At 38.0% G+C, this 19,645-nt stretch overlaps 1 protein-coding gene across 2 annotated transcripts in view; it reads right to left on the reverse strand.

The window, feature by feature from the left end:
* Positions 1-7,030: 7,030 nt before the first annotated feature.
* The window catches only part of ASB5 (ankyrin repeat and SOCS box containing 5), a 117,058-nt gene continuing 104,443 nt past the window's right edge, over positions 7,031-19,645 (reverse strand). For both annotated transcript variants that reach the window (XM_010344425.2, XM_010344427.2), the window contains 6 exons: positions 17,466-17,545; positions 14,346-14,453; positions 13,479-13,629; positions 13,186-13,320; positions 10,086-10,277; positions 7,031-9,325 (listed from right to left, as the gene is read on the reverse strand). In XM_010344425.2, coding sequence (XP_010342727.1) covers positions 9,198-9,325; positions 10,086-10,277; positions 13,186-13,320; positions 13,479-13,629; positions 14,346-14,453; positions 17,466-17,545 — 794 coding nt within the window. In that variant the 3' untranslated portion in view covers positions 7,031-9,197. The remainder of the gene's footprint in view (positions 9,326-10,085; positions 10,278-13,185; positions 13,321-13,478; positions 13,630-14,345; positions 14,454-17,465; positions 17,546-19,645) is intronic.

Consider the following 19,645-nt stretch of genomic DNA (forward strand, 5'->3'; position numbering starts at 1 on the left):
ATTAAATCTTGGGACCCCCCTGCCCCCCCAAATCACTGAGCTAGAGGGAAAAGTCAAGCTGGGAACTGCTTAGGACAAACCTGTCTCCTATTCAAAGTCACCCCTCTGCTCACTGAGACAAATGTGTACCTGATCGCCTACCTAGGTTTTGGTTTGCTTAGAAAAAAAAAAAACATATTAAAAAAAAATTATGCCAGGTGCAATGGCTCACGTCTGTAATTCCAACACTTTGGGAGGCCAAGGAAGGTGAATCACAAGGTCAAGAGCTAGAGACCATCGTGGCTAATGTGGTGAAAACCCATCTCTACTAAAAATACAAAAATCAGCTGGGAGTGATGGCTGGCACCTGTAGTTCCAGCTACAGCTAATTCTCCCGTCTGAGGCAGGAGAATCGCTTGGACCAGGGAGTCAGAGGCTGCGGTGAGCCAAGATTGTGCCATTGCACTCCAGCCTGGTGACAGAGCAAGACTCCATCTAAATATATATATATATATATATATATATATATATATATATATATATAATATTAAGCTTATTACATCCCTGTATCTTTCTATAAGCACTTTTAAAGTACTTGTGATACTGAGTTACAGGACTTTGGCTCCTGGGTCTAAAGGGACATGAAGTCCTGTTAATTCTTAAACAGTGACAGCAATTAAAGCCTCTTCTTCAGGCCCAAAGATGCCAATCAAACTACATTCCTGAGACACAGGATCAGAAATAAAAGCTATTCAACTCCTTAAGGCCCAGGGAGTATCCTACAAGAGGTGAGTGTGAGAGATTTTAAGGGCCAATTTTGAGGGATAAAATACTTTCAGTTTGTCTATAAATTAATCACTAATGTCAAAGGGACACTGATGCAAGGCCAGCATCTAGGCCCTTGTGTCGGATTAAGATGGTTTTCTTGAAGCAGTAACCTACTCCTTAACAAAGCTTATAAAGGTTATAAAAGACTTATGGAAGTTATACCTTATGGTCAAGATTAAAATTTTATATATTGTTTATAAAATTTTCAAAAAAATTAATTGGCTTCATGTTGTTTTATTAGAGCTTATTGTTTAGAATATTGTCTCCTCTCAAAGAATGAAGGGTTCTGAATTATTTTGAAATTCTTCTGTTATCACTTTGGTAAAATTAATGACTTATTTTACAATGACCTGGGATATCAAGTGTTTTAAGCCTTTGATATTTGACAAACTTTCCAAAATCAAATGATAAATTATGTCTTTTTCTGACATTATTAAATCCTTTAAGATATTAATTTCCCTAAAGTTCAAAAATGACATAATTTGGCTTATTTGGTATAAAAATTATCAGGAAAGCATGGTCGAATATGAAATGGCATTTGCTTTTCTCAGCGTTTTTTGTATAAATCTGTTATTTGTATATATTCCAAAATTATGGGAAACTATAATTCTGATATGACTTAGTGTACATTATCAGTAATAATTATAATTGTTATGGTAAATTATTGTGTGCCACAGAGGTAACAAATTTCCTTGTTAATTGTCTTTGTCTATGACTTCTCCAAAATTTTTGTCATCCACAAACAATTGTTGTCTTGTTTTGGTCCTCTTTAGAAGAAGCTATAAAACTCTAACAGGTGCTCTTAAGAGAAAACACAAGGGAAAAATCAGTTGGATAGACAATTAAGGCTAGTCTTCAGAAAAGCAGCCTGCCTGAAAAATCATAGCTACAGGTGAAATAGAGCAGCCCGGGAAAAACTCAGACTGCACCTGCTCAGATAAGTAGGCAAGGCAGACAAGGTCCATCACACAGCCTTTTGTTCTTCATGTGATTAGTGGGCTCTCAGGAAAAAGTCTCCTCCCCCTTTCACATGTACTTGGTGTGCTCTGTGGGAACTTGCATGGGGAGGGCAGGGGGGCTTACCTAAAACAAACCCACAATTATACAAATAAGAAAAGCTATGTTTTACACTTACCTGGAGACATCCTGCAGCTAGATAGATGGGGAAGTTATACAGACAGCTTGAAAGATAAGAGAAGTTACTCAAACAGCTACAGAGATGAGAGGCGCTTCCTATAAAACTTTTGCATTCAACTGTAAAACAGCAACCCATCCAGGATCCCTCTCTACTGCAGAGAGCTTTCTTCTTTCACTTACTAAACTTCACTCCATCCTCACCCTTTGTGTCCATGCTCCTTAATTCTCTTGGTCGTGAGATGATGAGCTTAAATAACACCTTAGACAACAAGACCAGTGACCCTCCAGTTTCACTGTTGAATGCAGGTTTCTGATGATTTTGGAGATTGTGACATCAGAACAGGAAAAAAAAACTTTCGGGACTCATGGAGAGCTGAAATGTTCAGGAATATCAAGCAGAACAGGAATTGCATGGACTGAACTAATTGAAGTAATCTTTTTGACTTTTTTTCTTAAAACGTTGCTGATCCTTTTTCTTTTTTTCAGAGTAAAGGAAATATTTATTTTATGGTATTGACATCTTTTAACAAGTTAGTATACTCCTGTGAACAAAATTTGGAGCATATTTCTCTCTACCCGATTTCTCCAGAATTTGGAAAGTATTTGTGAGTGTTCTTAACTTATAGCAATACAGTTATTTGCATAAGCACAATAAGATGTTTTCATTTGTAACAGGACACAACTGGGAAAACTGGTTACTTTACCAAGGCTTTGACTGGAATGGTGTGCTTTCCTATAAGGAATCAAATAACTTATAGAGCCAATAAAAGTCCCTTGGGAAAACTGGCCTCATATCTTGTCTACACAGTCCCTGTGCAGGGTTCCTGACCTGTGGTAAGTAAAGAATGTCACTTTCTGACAGGCCCAGGAGTCTCAAGTTTATTTTGGAACCTCAAGAGGTGAGGAATTCATACAACTCATAGGCATTTGATGGTAGAAATCCATGGCTGGGCTCAGCTTTTTAAAAGTCTTATCTGAGATTCCTTCTATGGAACAAAGTTCTATCAAAGCCAATTTAAAAGCCTATGTAAAAAAAAAATTCTTGCTGCATGTTACACAAATAATCAGGCCAAGTATAATCAAGCAAAGACAAATTACTAATGATTTGTCTTTAGTAAAAATGGGAAACTGGAGAGAGAAAAAATTTGTTTCAAAAAACAATAGTACACCTGTTAGATTCTAGTCTTGCTTAATGTTGTTCAATTTTTATTATTTTCTATGGTTTGGATTGAATTCTAATTTTTCTTGGCTATAAATCTTTGAAATAATATTTTCAGTTTTTTCCCTTTCTTTTCCCCTCATTTTTCCTAATTTGAAGTCACTGAAAAGCAAGCTATGCTTTTGTAAAGCCCCGTGAATTGAAGCTAGACAATTTCAACTTCAGGAGAAAAATAACAGCAACCTATTTACATACATAAGCTACTTTCATGCCTGCCTAGTGATTTATGGACTTCAGAGTAATGTGGCTATATCAATTTTCCAGGATTGCTCTTTTGTTTGTTCTTGTTTTTCTCTCTTTCTCCCCCTATTTTGACTTCATAGGATGTGACGCTTTACAACCTGCTAAAATGAGCTTTCCTAAATAGCTTGGGACCTACCAGTCTAGGAATAAACCATCCTAGCCATGAGAGACCAGATGAAACCTGAGACCTGAGGCCCATTTTCTTCCAAAATACTTTCTCCAAAGATTTTTTAAAGAAGGAGAGGGGAATATGAAAGGAAAATAAATCTTGGGCCTCTTCAAATAACTAAGCTAAAGGGAAAAGTCAAGCTGGGAACTATTTAGGGCAAACCTGCCTCTTATTCTATTCAGAATCATCCCTCTGCTCACTGAGATAAATGTATATCTGATTGTTTCCTTTGGAAAGGCTAATCGAAAACTCAAAACAATGGAACCATTTGTCTCTTATTTACCTATGAGCTGGAATCCCCCTCCCTGCTTTGAGTTATCCCTTTTTTTCCCTGGACCAAACCAATGTTCGTCTTACACATGTTGACTGATGTCTCACGTATCCCTAAAATGTATAAAACCATACTGTTCTGACTACCTTGGGCACATGTCAGGACTTCCTGAGGCTGTCATGGGTGCTCATCCTCAACCTTGTCAAAATAAACTTTCTAAATCAACTGAGACCTGCCTCAGAGTTTCTGGGTTCACACTACCTTTTATTAGCTATGTGACTTTGGGTAAGTTGTTTAACATTTTTATTTATAAAATATGGAAATAAATAGGATACACCACAGAGTTGTGGAGATTAAATAAGTGAAGTATGTAAAGAGCCTAAAACTATGTGCAGCACAAAGTGTTCAGTAAGCATAGATGATTGCTTGAAAGGTGATCTTGGAAACGTATTTGGATGATAAAGGGGCACTCTCACATAGAATAACTAATGGAAGCAATTGCACAGAAATGTGAGAGTTTTTTTGTTTTTGTTTTTTGTTTTTTTTTTTAATGAGTTTTATGAAACAACAGAACGTAGTAGGGTTAGAGGAAGTGTTCAGGCATTATCAACTGAAGAGACATTCTCAACCAAAGATTTGGATGATAATGGCCAGAGAACTAGGTTAGGGCTGTAGATTGGGGTTTATTTGTTTTCATTTTTGAGACAGAGTCATGTCATTGCCCATTCCCAGGTGGGACTACAGTGACGTGATTACGGCTCACTGCAGCCTTGACCTCCTGGACTCAAGTGAACCTCCTGCTTCAGCCTCTCACCTCAGCCTCCCAAGTAGCTGAGACTACAGGTGCAAGCCACATGATCAGCTAATTTTTTAACTTTTTGTAGAGACAGGTCTCAAGCTTGTGGGCTCAAGCAATCTTCCAGCCTCAGCCTTCCAAAGTGCAGCAATTACAGCCATGAGCCACCATGCCCGGCTAGATTGGGACTTAACTGTAAACAGTTTTGCTAAGGAGTTAGAAATCTTCCTGCAATCAATGTGCCAATTGTTAAGCAAATACATCCCTTTTAGAAACACTCCCTTCTGTGTTCCCAGTTGCGTGACACTGGAGTTGGAACATTGCTTCAATTTCTCCTTTGCTGGGTGTATGGTAAATTCTGCCAATAGAGGGAGCAAGAGAGCGGCCAGGAGGTGGGGAGCAGGGATTTGCTGTTTCTCTGCTTGCTGTTCAAGCCCCTGTGTTACCATGGCAACAAAGCTTCACCTGGCAGGGGCAGGTGGTTCCAGCCTCCAGCTGTTTAATACTGCTGGAGCAAGTTTCGTCGTACTCTCTCCGATTTTTTAGCAACCACCGAGAAGTGGCCCTCCTGTGAGATCCAATTTTACTCTTGGACCGCTCATCTGAGCTCCTGAAGTATTGGCAGCAGCTGTGTACCTCCCCTCCCCAGAAGTCTTAAGTCTTGAGGCTTAAGCCTCCAACTCTTAAATTCTTATAACCTCAATTTCTTCCCTGGGGGTGGTAATTGCTTCTTGAAGAGTCTATCTCTTAATTTGATGGGCCTGTTTTAGTTTTTCGGCTCTTCAGTACAACCAGTTCCTTATACAGTTGTTGTGGGTTTGAGCAACAGGGTTCGGAACTGCACGGGTCCACTGATATGTGGATTTTCTTCCGCCTCTGCCGACCCCAAGACAGCAGGACCAATCCCTCCTTTTCCTCCTTCTCCTCAGCCTACTCAGTGTGAAGACGAGGATGTAGACCTTTCTGATGATCCACTTCCAGTTAATGAATAGTTAACGTATTTTATGGTTTTCTTAATAACATTTTCTCTAGATTGCTTTATTGTAAGAATACAGTAGATAATACATATCACACAAAATATATGTTGATATTTATGTTATTGGTAAGACTTCCAGTCAACAGCAGGTTATTAATGTTTTCAGGGAGTCAACAGTTGTACTTAGGTTTTCCACCATGCAGGACGTTGGTGCCTCTAATATTCATTTTGTTCAAGATCAGCTGTTAAAGTTCTTGCTGTTGAATCTGTTGAATGCATGGAATTACTTCCGTTTTCCTGATTGGATGCTGAATGTCATATTGCTTGGTACCTGGAGTGAGGTTTCCTCTACCACTAGCTCACCTGCATCTTTCTAGGGTATCTAAGGAACTTCCTTCATCCTGTTCATGAGTGAGTGCGGATTACTAAACTTAATCAGGAGGTAACTCCAATTACAGCTGCTTTTCCATTTGAAGTGTCTTTTTTTATTTTTTATTTTTTAGATAGAGTCTCACTCTGTCACCCAGGCTGCTGGAGTGCAGTGGCATGATCTCGGCTCACTGCAACCTCCGCCTTCCAGGTTCAAGAAATTCTCCTGCCTCAGCCTCTTGAGCAGCTGGGACCACAGGTGTGTGTGACCACACCTGGATAATTTTTGTATTTTTCCGTCAATCTTGAACATGTGAGAAAGTTCACTCAGGTTTTTAAGAGGAAGGGCTAACCTTAAAATAACCTAAATTATAAATGATAATAATAATAATAGAGAAACCGAAGTTAAACAGTGGGAATAATCCAACGGAAAGGATAATTTTTAAGTAGTTTTATAGTTGGATCACCAGTCAGTTGAGCTCAGTTCTGTGATGGAACAATGAAAGCTTTCTGCTCTGGAAGCCTTTATTTTCTGATACGGATCTATTTACTTTCTCAGAAACACCAAATATATGCTGTGATTATAAAAATAACAGAAGTTACCTTTTTAATCCAAAAAATTGTTTCGACAGTGTCTATCTGCAGTAACTGTTTTACTATACTTCTTAAGTCTTATGTCGCATAGTGACTATTTTTGTTGTTTTTTTACTTTGCGAAATTTTGTCCTTGAACTTGTGTGTGTGTGTATGTGTATTTATATATGTGTGTACAAAATATGTATAAATGTATATCATATGTATTAAATATCACATCTAATAGTATATGTATTAAATATCACATATTATATGTATTATATGTCACATATATATAAAATATGTTTTGGATTAGAAGGCCTTTGAGGTATCTATTTTTTAATCTGTGCTACTCTATCTTAATGCTCATAATTCAGTGATTTGGAAACTGGTGGTGAAAAAAATTAGTGCAATTGAGTCATATTCTCCATGACCTTTCATTATAAAATATAATGAGACAAACACAAAGCATTTTATTCCAATGAATAATAATCACACTTTAATATAATAACAAACATACAATATATTTAAGTTAGAACACTACTTTGATAAGACAATCATACTCAAGCTAAGATACAAGGTACAGATATACTGAAATTGTAAAGTGTCCATTTTCATGTTTGATAGTTACTTCTCTTACTGGATCAAGACTAGTAAGACAGATGTGTTGCATTACTCTTACAGTCTAAGACTTCACCTCTAGCTCAGGGAAAATACTGGTGGAAACCTGTTTTTACCAAAAAGCAGCTTTAGTATCTGTTTAACCAGATTATTCTGTAATAAGAACTCCATTTTAATGCACATTACCCATTACCAATGTGTTAGACTGAGCTATTCTATAAAACAGACATTTAAAGGGCCATATCCACATAGAAAACATTGTTTAATGAATACACTACAGCTTTATTTCTACGTTTGAAAATCTCAACGAACATTTTAAATCTCACCTGATTTTTTTATTTTTCTGCCAAAATGCAAGCTTAGTGATCTGGGCTCATAAACAATCTCTGAAAGTTAGCCAAGAAGTCACAAGAAAATAAGCCCAGGGCTGTTGAAAATAGTGGTCCAAATATTTACTTTATCGAAACTTAATAAAACTATATAACTCACCAAAAGCTGTTTTTGTTTTATGCAGAGTTGTATGTTAATTATCTTATTTGTAAAATCGTAATAGACCCTGAATTACAAAAAAGGCATAACATTTTATTATGTTTTCTATTGCACTCAAGTATAGTTAAAGCTGAAGAGAATAAACATAGTATTTACCCTTGCAGAGGACTAGCTCAGTAGTGTCTTCTTTTATACAATACTGTCTGTTGCTATTACTTGCAAATACAGTATACTGTAAACCGTTGTTTTGAGTAAAAAGAATTAGAAACAGTGCAATTAAGTTCACTATATACATTTTTTAAGATCTCCAAATCTCACCCACTTTTTAAAAGCTCCACAATTTATCATCTGTTATTGATAGGCATTTGGGTTGGTTCCAAATCTTTGCTATTGTTGGGGGCTAGGGGAGGAATAGCAGGGGGTAGGGGACTAGGGGAGGGATAGCATTATGAGAAATACCTAATGTACACGATGGGGTGATGGATGCAGCAAACCACCATGGCATGTGTATAGCGAGGTGACAAACCTGCACATTCTGCACAGGTACCCCAGAACTTAAAGTATAATTTAAAAAAAGAAAATTATTTACCCCCCAAGAAAAAAGCTCCACAATTTGAGTTTTTTATCTTGCGTTATTTTAATATCTGCAGAATGATTTGATGATCCTCAGAATGTGATCCAGGGCCTCTTTGTCAATTAGATATATAGTTCATTTTCTTAAGTCCAAGTATCACTAGATATTGACAATTTCTGAAATGGAAGAAGGCTGGAGTAATATGTATGTAAAAGCATTGATAAGAGATGATCAAGAGCTACTCCTGAAAAGGAGGAGGTCTTAAAATAGCCTTTCCAGGTGTGTAGTGTTCTAAATATCTCAGGGTGAGGGGGCAGTATTGATCTTTCATTTTATCACTTTTCGGTAACAGGTCCATGTACTATGGAGAACAGAAGTGACTTGTGAGTCCTGTGAGGGGGGTAAGGGCGTAGGCAATTTATCTTTATGAAGTGGTCGTTTTCATGACCAGTGGACATCATTCAACATAGTGGATTTCCTGAATGAGCATCATCTTGGTTTCAGAAAGCATATTAGATGCTCTTTTCTAAGCCATACTCATATTTTATATAAATATCAATAAAAAGTTAGCCAATTATAGTAGCAAAAATTAAAAAGTTAACCCATTAGTTGAAGAATATAGCCCTTTTAAAATATAATATGACTAACTTTACTAAGAGTTTTCTTTCCAATCTGAAAGAAAACATAAGATACTTTTTTTCTAAGTCAACAAGAGGATATATTGAAATAACAAAAAATAGATATTATAAATATGCTATAATCCAAAGACAGTATATATTATAAAACAATAGTACTAACTAATATACTTAAAATTAAAGTTGATATTTTACTGCCTCCCTGGGTGATCTCATACTCACTTTTACCCTGTCTTTAGCATATTTTAATATGAAATATTCCTTAAGCAAAAGAAATAAAAATTTTGATTTTTAAGGTATTTAGAATTATTTTACTGTTTTATCGATACTGTAAGAAATTCTTTAGTAATGTTGGCAGCTGGAGCTGTGGGATAAGGTGCAATCTTGGACTTCCTATGTAGTGTCTGATGCAGAGTCGGCAGAGCTGGCAAAGAGAGCTTGGGGTGGCTACAGGAAGACGTGAAAGTGCTTGTTAATTAAATAGAAATTAATTTTTATGTTGCAAGACACATACGACAAAATCATAAAAACTACAATGTTTTCTGTTATGACCACCATACTAGGGAAATTTACGTAAGCAGTTATATTGCTTTTGTTCATGAGCTCTTATTATAATTGAGATATATTCCATATACATTCTTTAAACCATTATAATCCTCAGGCTTAAGAAATAATTGCTGCATTTAAAGCCTCAAAAACAGTCTGCTTTTTGAAGGAGATATAAATCAAAAGTCCTGAGAAGTGTTACTTACTAAAAGAATAAATTTTAAAATTAGGTTTAATATTTATACTAAAAGAAATATTATAGTCCCTGGACCAGGCTTAAGAAACCCTATTTTAGAACAAAAGCCTTAAATGTAAAAATGTTTCCTAATTTCATTTCTATAATATGTTATAGAAGGTTCATGCCCTTATAAAATGAGGCATGTTCCAAATGTAAATCAGCAGATATTATACCAGAACTACATATAATGCATCACCAAAACAAATAGAATGTATTTAACCAAAGGAATATCATAGTTTAGGTAAGATAAAAAGAGAAAATTAAAATCATCATATCTTTTTTTATTAAACAATTATCTACTTTCACAAATAATGTTCGACATTTTATGCCATTGTTGCTTTCTATGCCAACAAAAAGTCTCTCACTTTCATCTTAGGCAAAAATATTTTTGTTTTTGTACGTTTCCACATGTATTTTTCTTACCTTCATGTTGAAGAAGTATTCTTTCCACCATACTGCTAGACGTAGCTACATCTACAGGTCGCAGAAGCTCTGTATTTTTGGCGTTGATATCTGCTCCAAATTCTAGCAGTAAGTTTACAATTTCTGTACTGGACTGTTGAGCAGCAGCATGTAATGGAGTATCCCAATACTTGCCTTTCTGTACATCAGCACCTACATGTAATAGGGAGTGAAGATAAATATAAATAAAAATTATTAAATAAGTCAGTTGCCTCAGTGGGGATAGAAAAGGAAAGGCAATAGAGGAAGGTTGCCAAGGGGACTTCAACTCTATTTGTTGTGAGTTATTTCTTTATATATTATATATACAGTATCCACATACACACGTATGCCTCATATTTACATATATATATAAGCTGGGTACATAGGAATAGGAGAGATGCATACGTTTGTTATGTTACTTTCTGTTACTTTTCTGTATGCTTGAACTATCATAATAAAATCCTTTTAAATGATCCCAAAAGTAATCGTACTAACTAATATTATAAAATGCAATTAAGTTCATTTCATATTTATCTTCATCATGGGTGATAGCTTTTAGAATTATTCAAGAGCTTATTGCCATTATTCTTTTCATGTATTTAAGGCGACAAAGGTCTTTAGTTTTCTTGGAAAACTAATAAATGTGTGAGCTATTTAGGTAAAATATATAGAGATTTTCCTGCCACCTTTCACTCATGTAGTTTAAGTCAGTAAGTATATGAATATGTCGAGCCTCTTAAATCTAAAGGAACATTGATGACATGTGCATGAAATGAAACTTAAAAAAAATGCTTATGTTAAAACACAGCCTACATGTTAAATTACCTATTGAATATTACTTTATCCCAGTGCAAAGCCTGGCACATGGTGGCTATTCAATGTGTTTGCAATAATAAATGCTGTTTAGTACTGTTAAAAATAACCATCCCATCTTCTGGTACATAAATAGTTACACCAGAAATGTCTACCAATAAAAATCCATGAGTCCTTTTCACCTCTGTTTTCCGATACTATCTGTAAAACGAATGATGTCTTTAAGAGGCAGTATACTTTCAGTGTCCCTTTATGGCCCTTCTGCTCCTTTCAAATTTCAATAAATGTAATCATTTTCAATATTTTTTAAACAAATATAAAATGTTTAGGAAAAAATTATATTCTGTAGCAAAATTTCCATAGAGAAAGCATAAACATTGTGGGTTATGTCAATTTTATGGAAGAAAAGGGCCTATAAATAACAATCAATCAACAATTACTAACAGTTCTTTTCCATATTTATTTATTTGTTTACTTTAAGATGGAATCTCACTGTGCCACCCAGGCTGGAGAACAGTGGCACACTCTTGGCTCACTGTCACCTCTGCCTTCTGGGTTTAAGTGATTCTCCTGCCTCAGCCTCCCAAGTAGCTGAGACTACAGGTGCCTGCCACCATAACTGGCTGGTCTCAAACTCCTGACCTCAGGTGATGCACTTGCCTTGGCTTTCCAAAGTGCTGGGATTACAGGCCCATAGTTTTTAAAGCCCAGTACAAAACATTTGGTGGAAAGAATAATATTCCTAGCAAACCAAAGAAAACACTCTAAAGCAGTGGCGTTCAATCTTTTGGCTTCCCTTGGCCACAATGGAAGAAGAAGAATTGTCTTGAGCCACACATGCAATACACTAACACTCATGATAGCTGATGAGCTAAAAAATAAAATCCAAAAAGACCTTGTAATATTTTAAGACAGTTTATGAATTTGTATTGGGAGGTATTCAGAGACATTATGGGCTGCATGTGGTCCATGGGCTGTGGGTTGGACAAGCTTGTTATAATAGAACATAAATTCTATTGGTCGTATGAAAAATAACGGGAGAACATAGCCAGAAAATAACTATCTGTCAATGACTAGTAACAGAACTCACGTCTAAGACTGACTAGGTGTAATGAGAATGAAATAGTAGATGTAGACCCTGCTTGTAAGAAGTTTCTCTGTTAGCTAAGATAATGTGAGTAGTGCATAAAGGCTTTACTAAAAATAAAGATCAATATGTATCAGGGATCAAATGACTCTCATAAACAATAAATAGCATAGAACTTCATTTATTCCTTTTATGTATCTTCTAACCATATGTAACATGAGAGGATAAGAGAGAAGAACCATGCCAGAGAAAAGAGGTGATAATCCAAATCCTAAAGGGACTCCCAGTCCTGTGGTGAGTGGGACCACTATGGTCTCAATAGGTTAGAAACATTTTTCAGGGTCTGGGTGCGATGTAATCCCAGCACTTTGGGAGGCTGAGGTGGGTAGGATCACAAGGTCAGGAGTTTAAGACCAACCTGACCAATGGTGAAACCCCATCTCTACTAAAAATACAAAAAAAAAAAAAAATTAGCCAGGCGAGGTGGTGCATGTCTGTAGTCCCAGCTACTCGGGAGGCTAAGGCAGGAGAATCACTGGATCCTGGGAGGCGTGAAGGTTGCAGTGAGCCAAGATTGCACCACTGCATTCCAGCCTGGGTGACAGAGCAAGACTCCATCTCAAAAAAGAAAAAAAAAATGTTTTTCAGGGGACTAAAACTAACTTACTTGAAACAAACGTTGAGGAATTGATTTGTTTCCTGTAAGTGGAAAAGGGCAGTGAGTCTTTTCAAGTAAGCAGGACAGACAGTACCAACTCTAGAAAAGTGCATGAGTTTTTAAAGTTAGCAGAAGATGAGGTTGTCCAAGCAGTTACTATCCTGAAAATATCTCTTGATGGATTTGTTCCAAGATATATACATTCTTGGCAACATCATATTCAGTCTTGAGGATCCTAATTTTGTGACCTCAAAGTAGAGCTTTCAGACTCCATTACATACCCAAATGTCTGCTAATGCAGTGCACATGGAATAGAGAGATTATGTATCTATCTGTGAGCTAGGAAGGCAACTTAATCAAGAATGAGGTTCTTTTTTATTGGTTCTCTAATCATGTGTGAAAATGCTCACAATAAGAACTTTTTTTTAGCAATGAGATTTAATTTGAAAGCAGCTCATTTAGAGAAGTAAATAACTGCTTGTGTGTATGGACAGGACAAAAGATGTTTTAAAGGAAAATACCAGCATAGAGAAGCTTCCAGATGCAATGGAATTGCTGTGCCATACAAGCTACATAGAGAGGAGTTCCCAAATGAGGAATGTCTTGGTCAACATCTATGCCCCAGGATATCAGGATGTCAAGACATTCATGGTGACCTGCCAACACAAAGGAGAGGAGTTTGACTTAATGTCCATCCACCCCAAACACCTCACCCCAGGCTTCCCCTGTGGTGTCACTGGTTGAAAGATAAACAGTACTTCAGGTTGCTAAAGAAACTTTCTCCGCTTGTCACTTAATCCCAGGGCTAAGTTACCTTTACTGGCAGCCTCATGCGTGGGGGATGGAAGACATGACTCCAGCTGGGCTTTGGCGCCATACTCCAGAAGCAGCTCTGCACAGCTCGGACTGCCTTGGGAGCATGCGTTGAATAATGGAGTCACGCCATCTATTGTGATTGCATTTACCTAAACCAAACCAAAGCATCCAGAAATAAGATTCATACGTCATACATGATTAACTGATTTAGTTCTGCCTTTTCAAAAGGTATATGATCTGCTAACAGAAAAACTTGGGAAAATGTGCACAGTAAATACGACAAAGTATACTTTGTTCTTACGCATTAATAAGAAAAACTGTAAAACAGAGAGATGTGATGTGGCAGATAATTCATTGCAATGGGCATACAACTAGTGGAAATCATGAAAAAAATGCATGCTCAAATAGCAAATAAGATCTATTTCAATGATTAGATACTTTTCAGTATGAATAAAAATGAAGAAACAAGTGGAATGATGATAAAGTTGTAATGAAGCCACATTGCTAGCTTAAAGTGGTAAAATTGGTAATTCTATTTCTGAGACTTTATTTAAGGAAAATCATCCAAAAGATCGGCAAATGTTAAAGACCTAAAGATGTTCATCGATTGCTATCTAGAGCCATGAAAGCAGAAAATAACCTAAAGAATAGTCTGTATTATTATGCAGCATGCTACCCATTTATGCAATGATTGGAAATCCTTTTTAGAGTGCAATAAGAAGGCGAAGAAATTCAAGAGCTTTATTTTTATTCTGCTATTTTTGAAAACTACCGAGAATCAAGGAAAGAAAAGTAAAATGAGAACTTTTTCGGGTTCTCTCCATCAGTAGACGGTAAATTGTTAATGTTCTGAAAGGGTACTTACATTAGCTCCTGCTTCCAGCAGAGTTCTGGCACATGCCACATGATCTCCAAGGCAGGCTTCGTGCAATGGGGTGACATGGTCTAAGGTTACTGCATTTACATTATAACCCTAAATATGACATAATTTTGAAAAGTGAGCAAAGAGTTATATATTTAAAACATCATCTCTATTGATGTCATTAGAGAGTGATATATTTAGAGATCCAAGACTCTCAGGCAAACCGGTTTCCAGTTTAGTAGGATAGGCCGTTCAAATGCCATAGGGTCAATCCGTTGTCCAGACTCCTTAGCCCTATTATTGTGGCACCATCATGTCTAAACCTACTAATGCCTTAAATATATTATGTTCAATAGATTCTGGCACGTTTTCTTTAAATGTTGCTTTCTTAATATTTTTGTCCTTTTTTTGTGCTTTGCTTTGTAGAACTAAACACTCTTTTTTTGTTGTTTTATAGAACTAAAGACTTGTTTTCATTGAGGCTATAAAATTACAGATCAGCCAAGATTTGGAGAAAAATATACTACGGTAAACAGTTTTGTGAATTTTTGTCACTAAATAGGTATGACAAAGTTGTCTGCTGGTGGTTAAGAACTCTGACTATAAAATCAATTAGACTTGGGTTTGAAGCATGGCTCCATCATGAATAGTTTTAATTTGGACAATTATCTTTGCCTCTAAATTTTAAGACTATCATGAAAATTAAGTGAGGGCTGGGCATGGTGATGCACGCCTGAAATTCCAGCACTTGGGGAGGCCGGAATGGGCAGGTCACCTGAGGTCAGGAGTTTGAGACCAGCCTGACCAACATGGAGAAACCTTGTCTCTACTAAAAATACAAAATTAGCCAGGCATGGTGGTGTATGCCTGTAATCCCAGGTATACAGGAGGCTGAGGCAGCAGAATTGCTTAAACCCAGGAAGGAGAGGTTGCTGTGAGCCGAGATCGTGCCATTGCACTCCAGCCTGGGCAACAAGAGCGAAACTCTATCTCAAAAAAAGAAAAAAAAAGAAAATTAAATGAGATGATCCATGTAAAGCTATTATTATTACAATGCCCAGCATATGAAAACATTATTTTTTGTAATTATTTAATCAAAACTAAGTAAACACTTTTTCACTGTATTCCAATCAAACTCAAAATATCACACTAAAATAACTACATACTATTAGGATATGAGATTGTTTACCTTCTGGATATCTTTCGTATTTCCTTGTCTATTGACAATCATACTAAGCATTGTAATAGGAAGAACTTCAAAGCCAAATCCTCATAACATATTACAGATCACCAAAATCTGTAATACCAATATAGACATGAAGAATTTTTAAATGAAGGCAAGAAAAACAGATAATCCTTTCAGACACTTTCAAGTTGGCCAGCCAGCAGTCAGACGTGGGGAGCTAATCCCACACTGCCACACACTCGAGGGGACCAGATGATGGAAGCACCTGAGAAGGCCAAGATGCCCTTTCACATCAGGCTCTGGGGACAGCCTCACGTGCGTCTTGGCTGAACTGTCAGTGGATTAGGGACACACACTGAAACATATCCTAAGACTGCTCTTCTTCAAAAAACAACATGGACCCGTCTGAGGAATTGTCCTTTAGAAATTGTTGACCCCTTTTCAGTGTTTATTTTCCTCCCATTGAGTGATGAACAAAACAAAATAGTCACATGGTTATCACAGAACTGGAAGTCCCTAAAAAAGTGTGTCATCCTACATCTCCATTCTACATGAGACTAGGAAGCTCAGGTACGTTGTGGTTCACCTCAAGTGCCAGCCTAAGATCCAGGTCTTGAGACCCAGGCAGTGCTGTTTAAACAGGGCAACACCACCTTTCCTTTCTTCGTAGTCATCTGAGAATGTTTCCCCTTGAGACTGGGAAACAGTAGCGCATGACTTCCAGATCTGGGTGTGCATTTTATTTTTATTTTTATTTTTATTTTTTTGAGATAGAGCCTTGCTCTGTTGCCCAGGCTGGAATGCAGTGGTGTGAACTTGGCTCACTGCAACTCTTGGGTTCAATTGATTCTCCTGCCTCAGACTCCTGAGTAGCTGGAACTATAGGCGTAAGCCACTATGCCTGGCTAATTTTTGCATTTTTAGTAGAGACAAGGTTTCACCATGTTGGCCAGGCTGGTCTCGAACTCCTGACCTCAGGTGATCCGCCTGCCTTGGCCTCCCAAAGTGCTGGGATTACAGGCATGAGCCACCACGCCCAGTCTGGATGTGCATTTGAATTACATCAGAAGCTTAAAAAAAATTCCAAGCTTTCTGTTACAATAAGGATTTGTGTTTTGCATTTTTCCTCTGGTGAATCTGATGAGCAGGCAAGTATAGAAATGATTGTCCTATAGCCTTGTTAGGCAATTTCCTGGAGCATATTACAGATCACCATAATGTAAAAAAAGATTGCTTTGGCATCTGCTGTGATGACTTCTTTTTGGATATTTCATTACTGAACTAAGTCTGTAATTAGCTGCACATACTATACAGAGTTAAGCATATTTAGAAAGCTTAATCAATAATATATAAACCCAATCATTACTTCCTTAAAAGTCTATCTATGAACAAATATGCTCTCTGAGAAATTTGAAATACTAAGACATATAATTATATCAACATATTTAGAAAAGAATTTTCTTTTTTCTTTTTTTTTTTTTTTTTTTTTGAGACGGAGTTTCGCTCTTGTTACCCAGGCTGGAGTGCAATGGCGCGATCTCGGCTCACCGTAACCTCCACCTCCTGGGCTCAGGCAATTCTCCTGCCTCAGCCTCCTGAGTAGCTGGGATTACAGGCACGCGCCACCATGCCCAGCTAGTTTTTTGTATTTTTAGTAGAGACGGGGTTTCACCATGTTGACCAGGATGGTCTCGATCTCTCGACCTCGTGATCCACCCGCCTCGGCCTCCCAAAGTGCTGGGATTACAGGCTTGAGCCACCGTGCCCGGCAAGAAAAGAATTTTCAAAGACAAATTAGAAGCTATTGCCTTCTCTAATATGCATTAAAAGGACAGAAGTAAAATTTAAGTAATTTTATTATATTCGGATTGATTTGTTTTGACCATGTTCCATGAACATGGAAACGGGCATATTTTAAACAATGTGTAATATATTACCTGTGATAGTAATGTTCTCAGAGCAAGAAGGCGACCTTGACTTGCTGCTTCATGTAGTGGTGATCTATCTGCCCAGGAACCTGTCAAAAAAAAAAAAAAAGTAGAAAACAAAAATCTATGCATCAAAGTGAATGCTAGTAGAAATTATCAGTTCCTGGGTCACATAAATTTTTCACACTCAGTGTTCAACACGGTGACCGAGATACTTATACTGTATATTAGGAAATTTGACTCTTACTGCAGGAACCAGATAGGCAGTTCCCAACAGGAGCCACGATGCATGCTCTGGGATTTACCCATCCCTGACTTAATATGCCATTTTTATTTTTATTTTTTTTGAGATTCAGTCTTGCTCTGTTGCCCAGGCTGGGGTGCAGTGGTACAATCTCAGCTCACTACAACCTTGGTCTCCCAGGTCAAGCAATTATCCTGCCTTAGCCTCGCAAGTAGCTGGGACCACAGGCACACACCACTATGCCTGGATAATTTCTGTAATTTTAGTAGAGACAGGGTTTCCCCATGTTGGCCAGGCTGGTCTTGAACTCCTGACCTCAAACTCCACTTGCCTTGACCTCCAAAGTGCTGCGATTAGAGACGTGAGCCACCACACCCAGCTTATCGTGCCTTTTGAATACCTGCACCCACTATTACCCCTAGTGACCCACTTGCAACATTATGCTTGGCTGGCATAGAGGTCTTAGTTCCAGAGGGAGGGAAGAGCTTCCACTCAGAGACACGACAATGATTCCATTGCCATGGAAGTTGAGAATGAGCTCCTCCTGTCTCTGAGGCAACAGACTAAGAAGGGAGTTACAGTGCAGACTGGCAAGACAGAGCAAGACTACCATGGGGAAACTGGACTCCTGCCCCACAATGGAGCTAAGGAAGAGTATGTCCAGAGTACAGAACATCCTTTAGAGAGTCTCTTAGTATATTATCATGCCCTGTGAGTAAGATCAAAGGAAAACCACAACACCGAATCCAAGCAGTACTATGAATGGCACAGCAGGAATGAAGGTTTGGGTCATCTCGACAGGTAAAGAACTATGACTGGCTGAGGTGCTTGCTGGAGGCAAAGGGGTTAGTTACTTAACGGGTAGTAGAAGAAGGTAGTTATAGACACCAGCTATGATCACGTGACCAGTGGCAGAAATTATAATTGTCATGAGTACTTTCTATTTCGTTAAGAATATGTAGGCATATATACATATATTAAGGAAATTTATCTTCATTTTCATTCCCTTCTTATTCCTTTATAGGTAACATAAGATACACTGACTTTTTAAATCATGAGATATCAGGAAAAGAGTAAACATCATCCAAGATCTTTACCTCTTCTTTTGGAGAAGGGATTAGTGCATTTTCTGTTATTGGCAGGATAGTAATATTACATCTGGCAGAACCATTACCTTGTTGTTGCATTTGTTTATTTTTATTTTTTGAGATGGAGTCTTTCTCTTTGCCCAGGCTGGAGTGAAATGGCGCAATCTCGGCTCACTGCAACCTCTGCTTCCGAGGTTCAAGTGATTCTCCTGCCTCGGCCTCCTGAGTAGCTGGGATTACAGGCATGCACCACCACACCCGGCTAGTTTTGTATTTTTAGTAGAGATGGGGTTTCTCCATGTTGGTCAGGCTAGTCTTGAACTCCCGACTTCAGGTGATCCCCAAGTCTTGGCCTCCCAAAGTGCTGAGATTACAGGCATGAGCCACTGTGCCCAGCCTGTTGTTGCATTAATTTTGGAGATTAAGTATGGCTTAGGGAGATGCATATAGGCGCCACATTGACAAGGGGTGGATTCGTGACGGTACAATTTCAGGTGTCGACTGAATTAAAGAACACCTAGAGAATGGGTAAAGCATTGCTTATGAGTGTGTCTGTGAGGGTGTTTCCAGAGGAGACTGTCTTATGAGTAGGTGGCTGAGTGGAGAAGAGCTGCTTGCAGCAAGGTTGGGCACCATCATATGGCTGAGGGTCTGGAGAGAACAAGAAAACTCTCCTGGAGTAGGGACAGTCTCCTCCTCTTGCCCTTGGACCTCAGAACTCCAGGCTGTTTCTGACCTTGAGACTCCAGGACTTCAGTGGCTCTCTCGGTTCTCAGGCCTGTGGCCTCTGACTGAGAATGACATTGGCTTTCCTGTTTCTGAGGCTTTTGTACTTGGACTGAGCCACACTGCCACAT

The sequence above is a fragment of the Saimiri boliviensis genome, chromosome 3 (assembly GCF_048565385.1).
Source record: "Saimiri boliviensis isolate mSaiBol1 chromosome 3, mSaiBol1.pri, whole genome shotgun sequence".
Taxonomy (NCBI): domain Eukaryota; kingdom Metazoa; phylum Chordata; class Mammalia; order Primates; family Cebidae; genus Saimiri; species Saimiri boliviensis.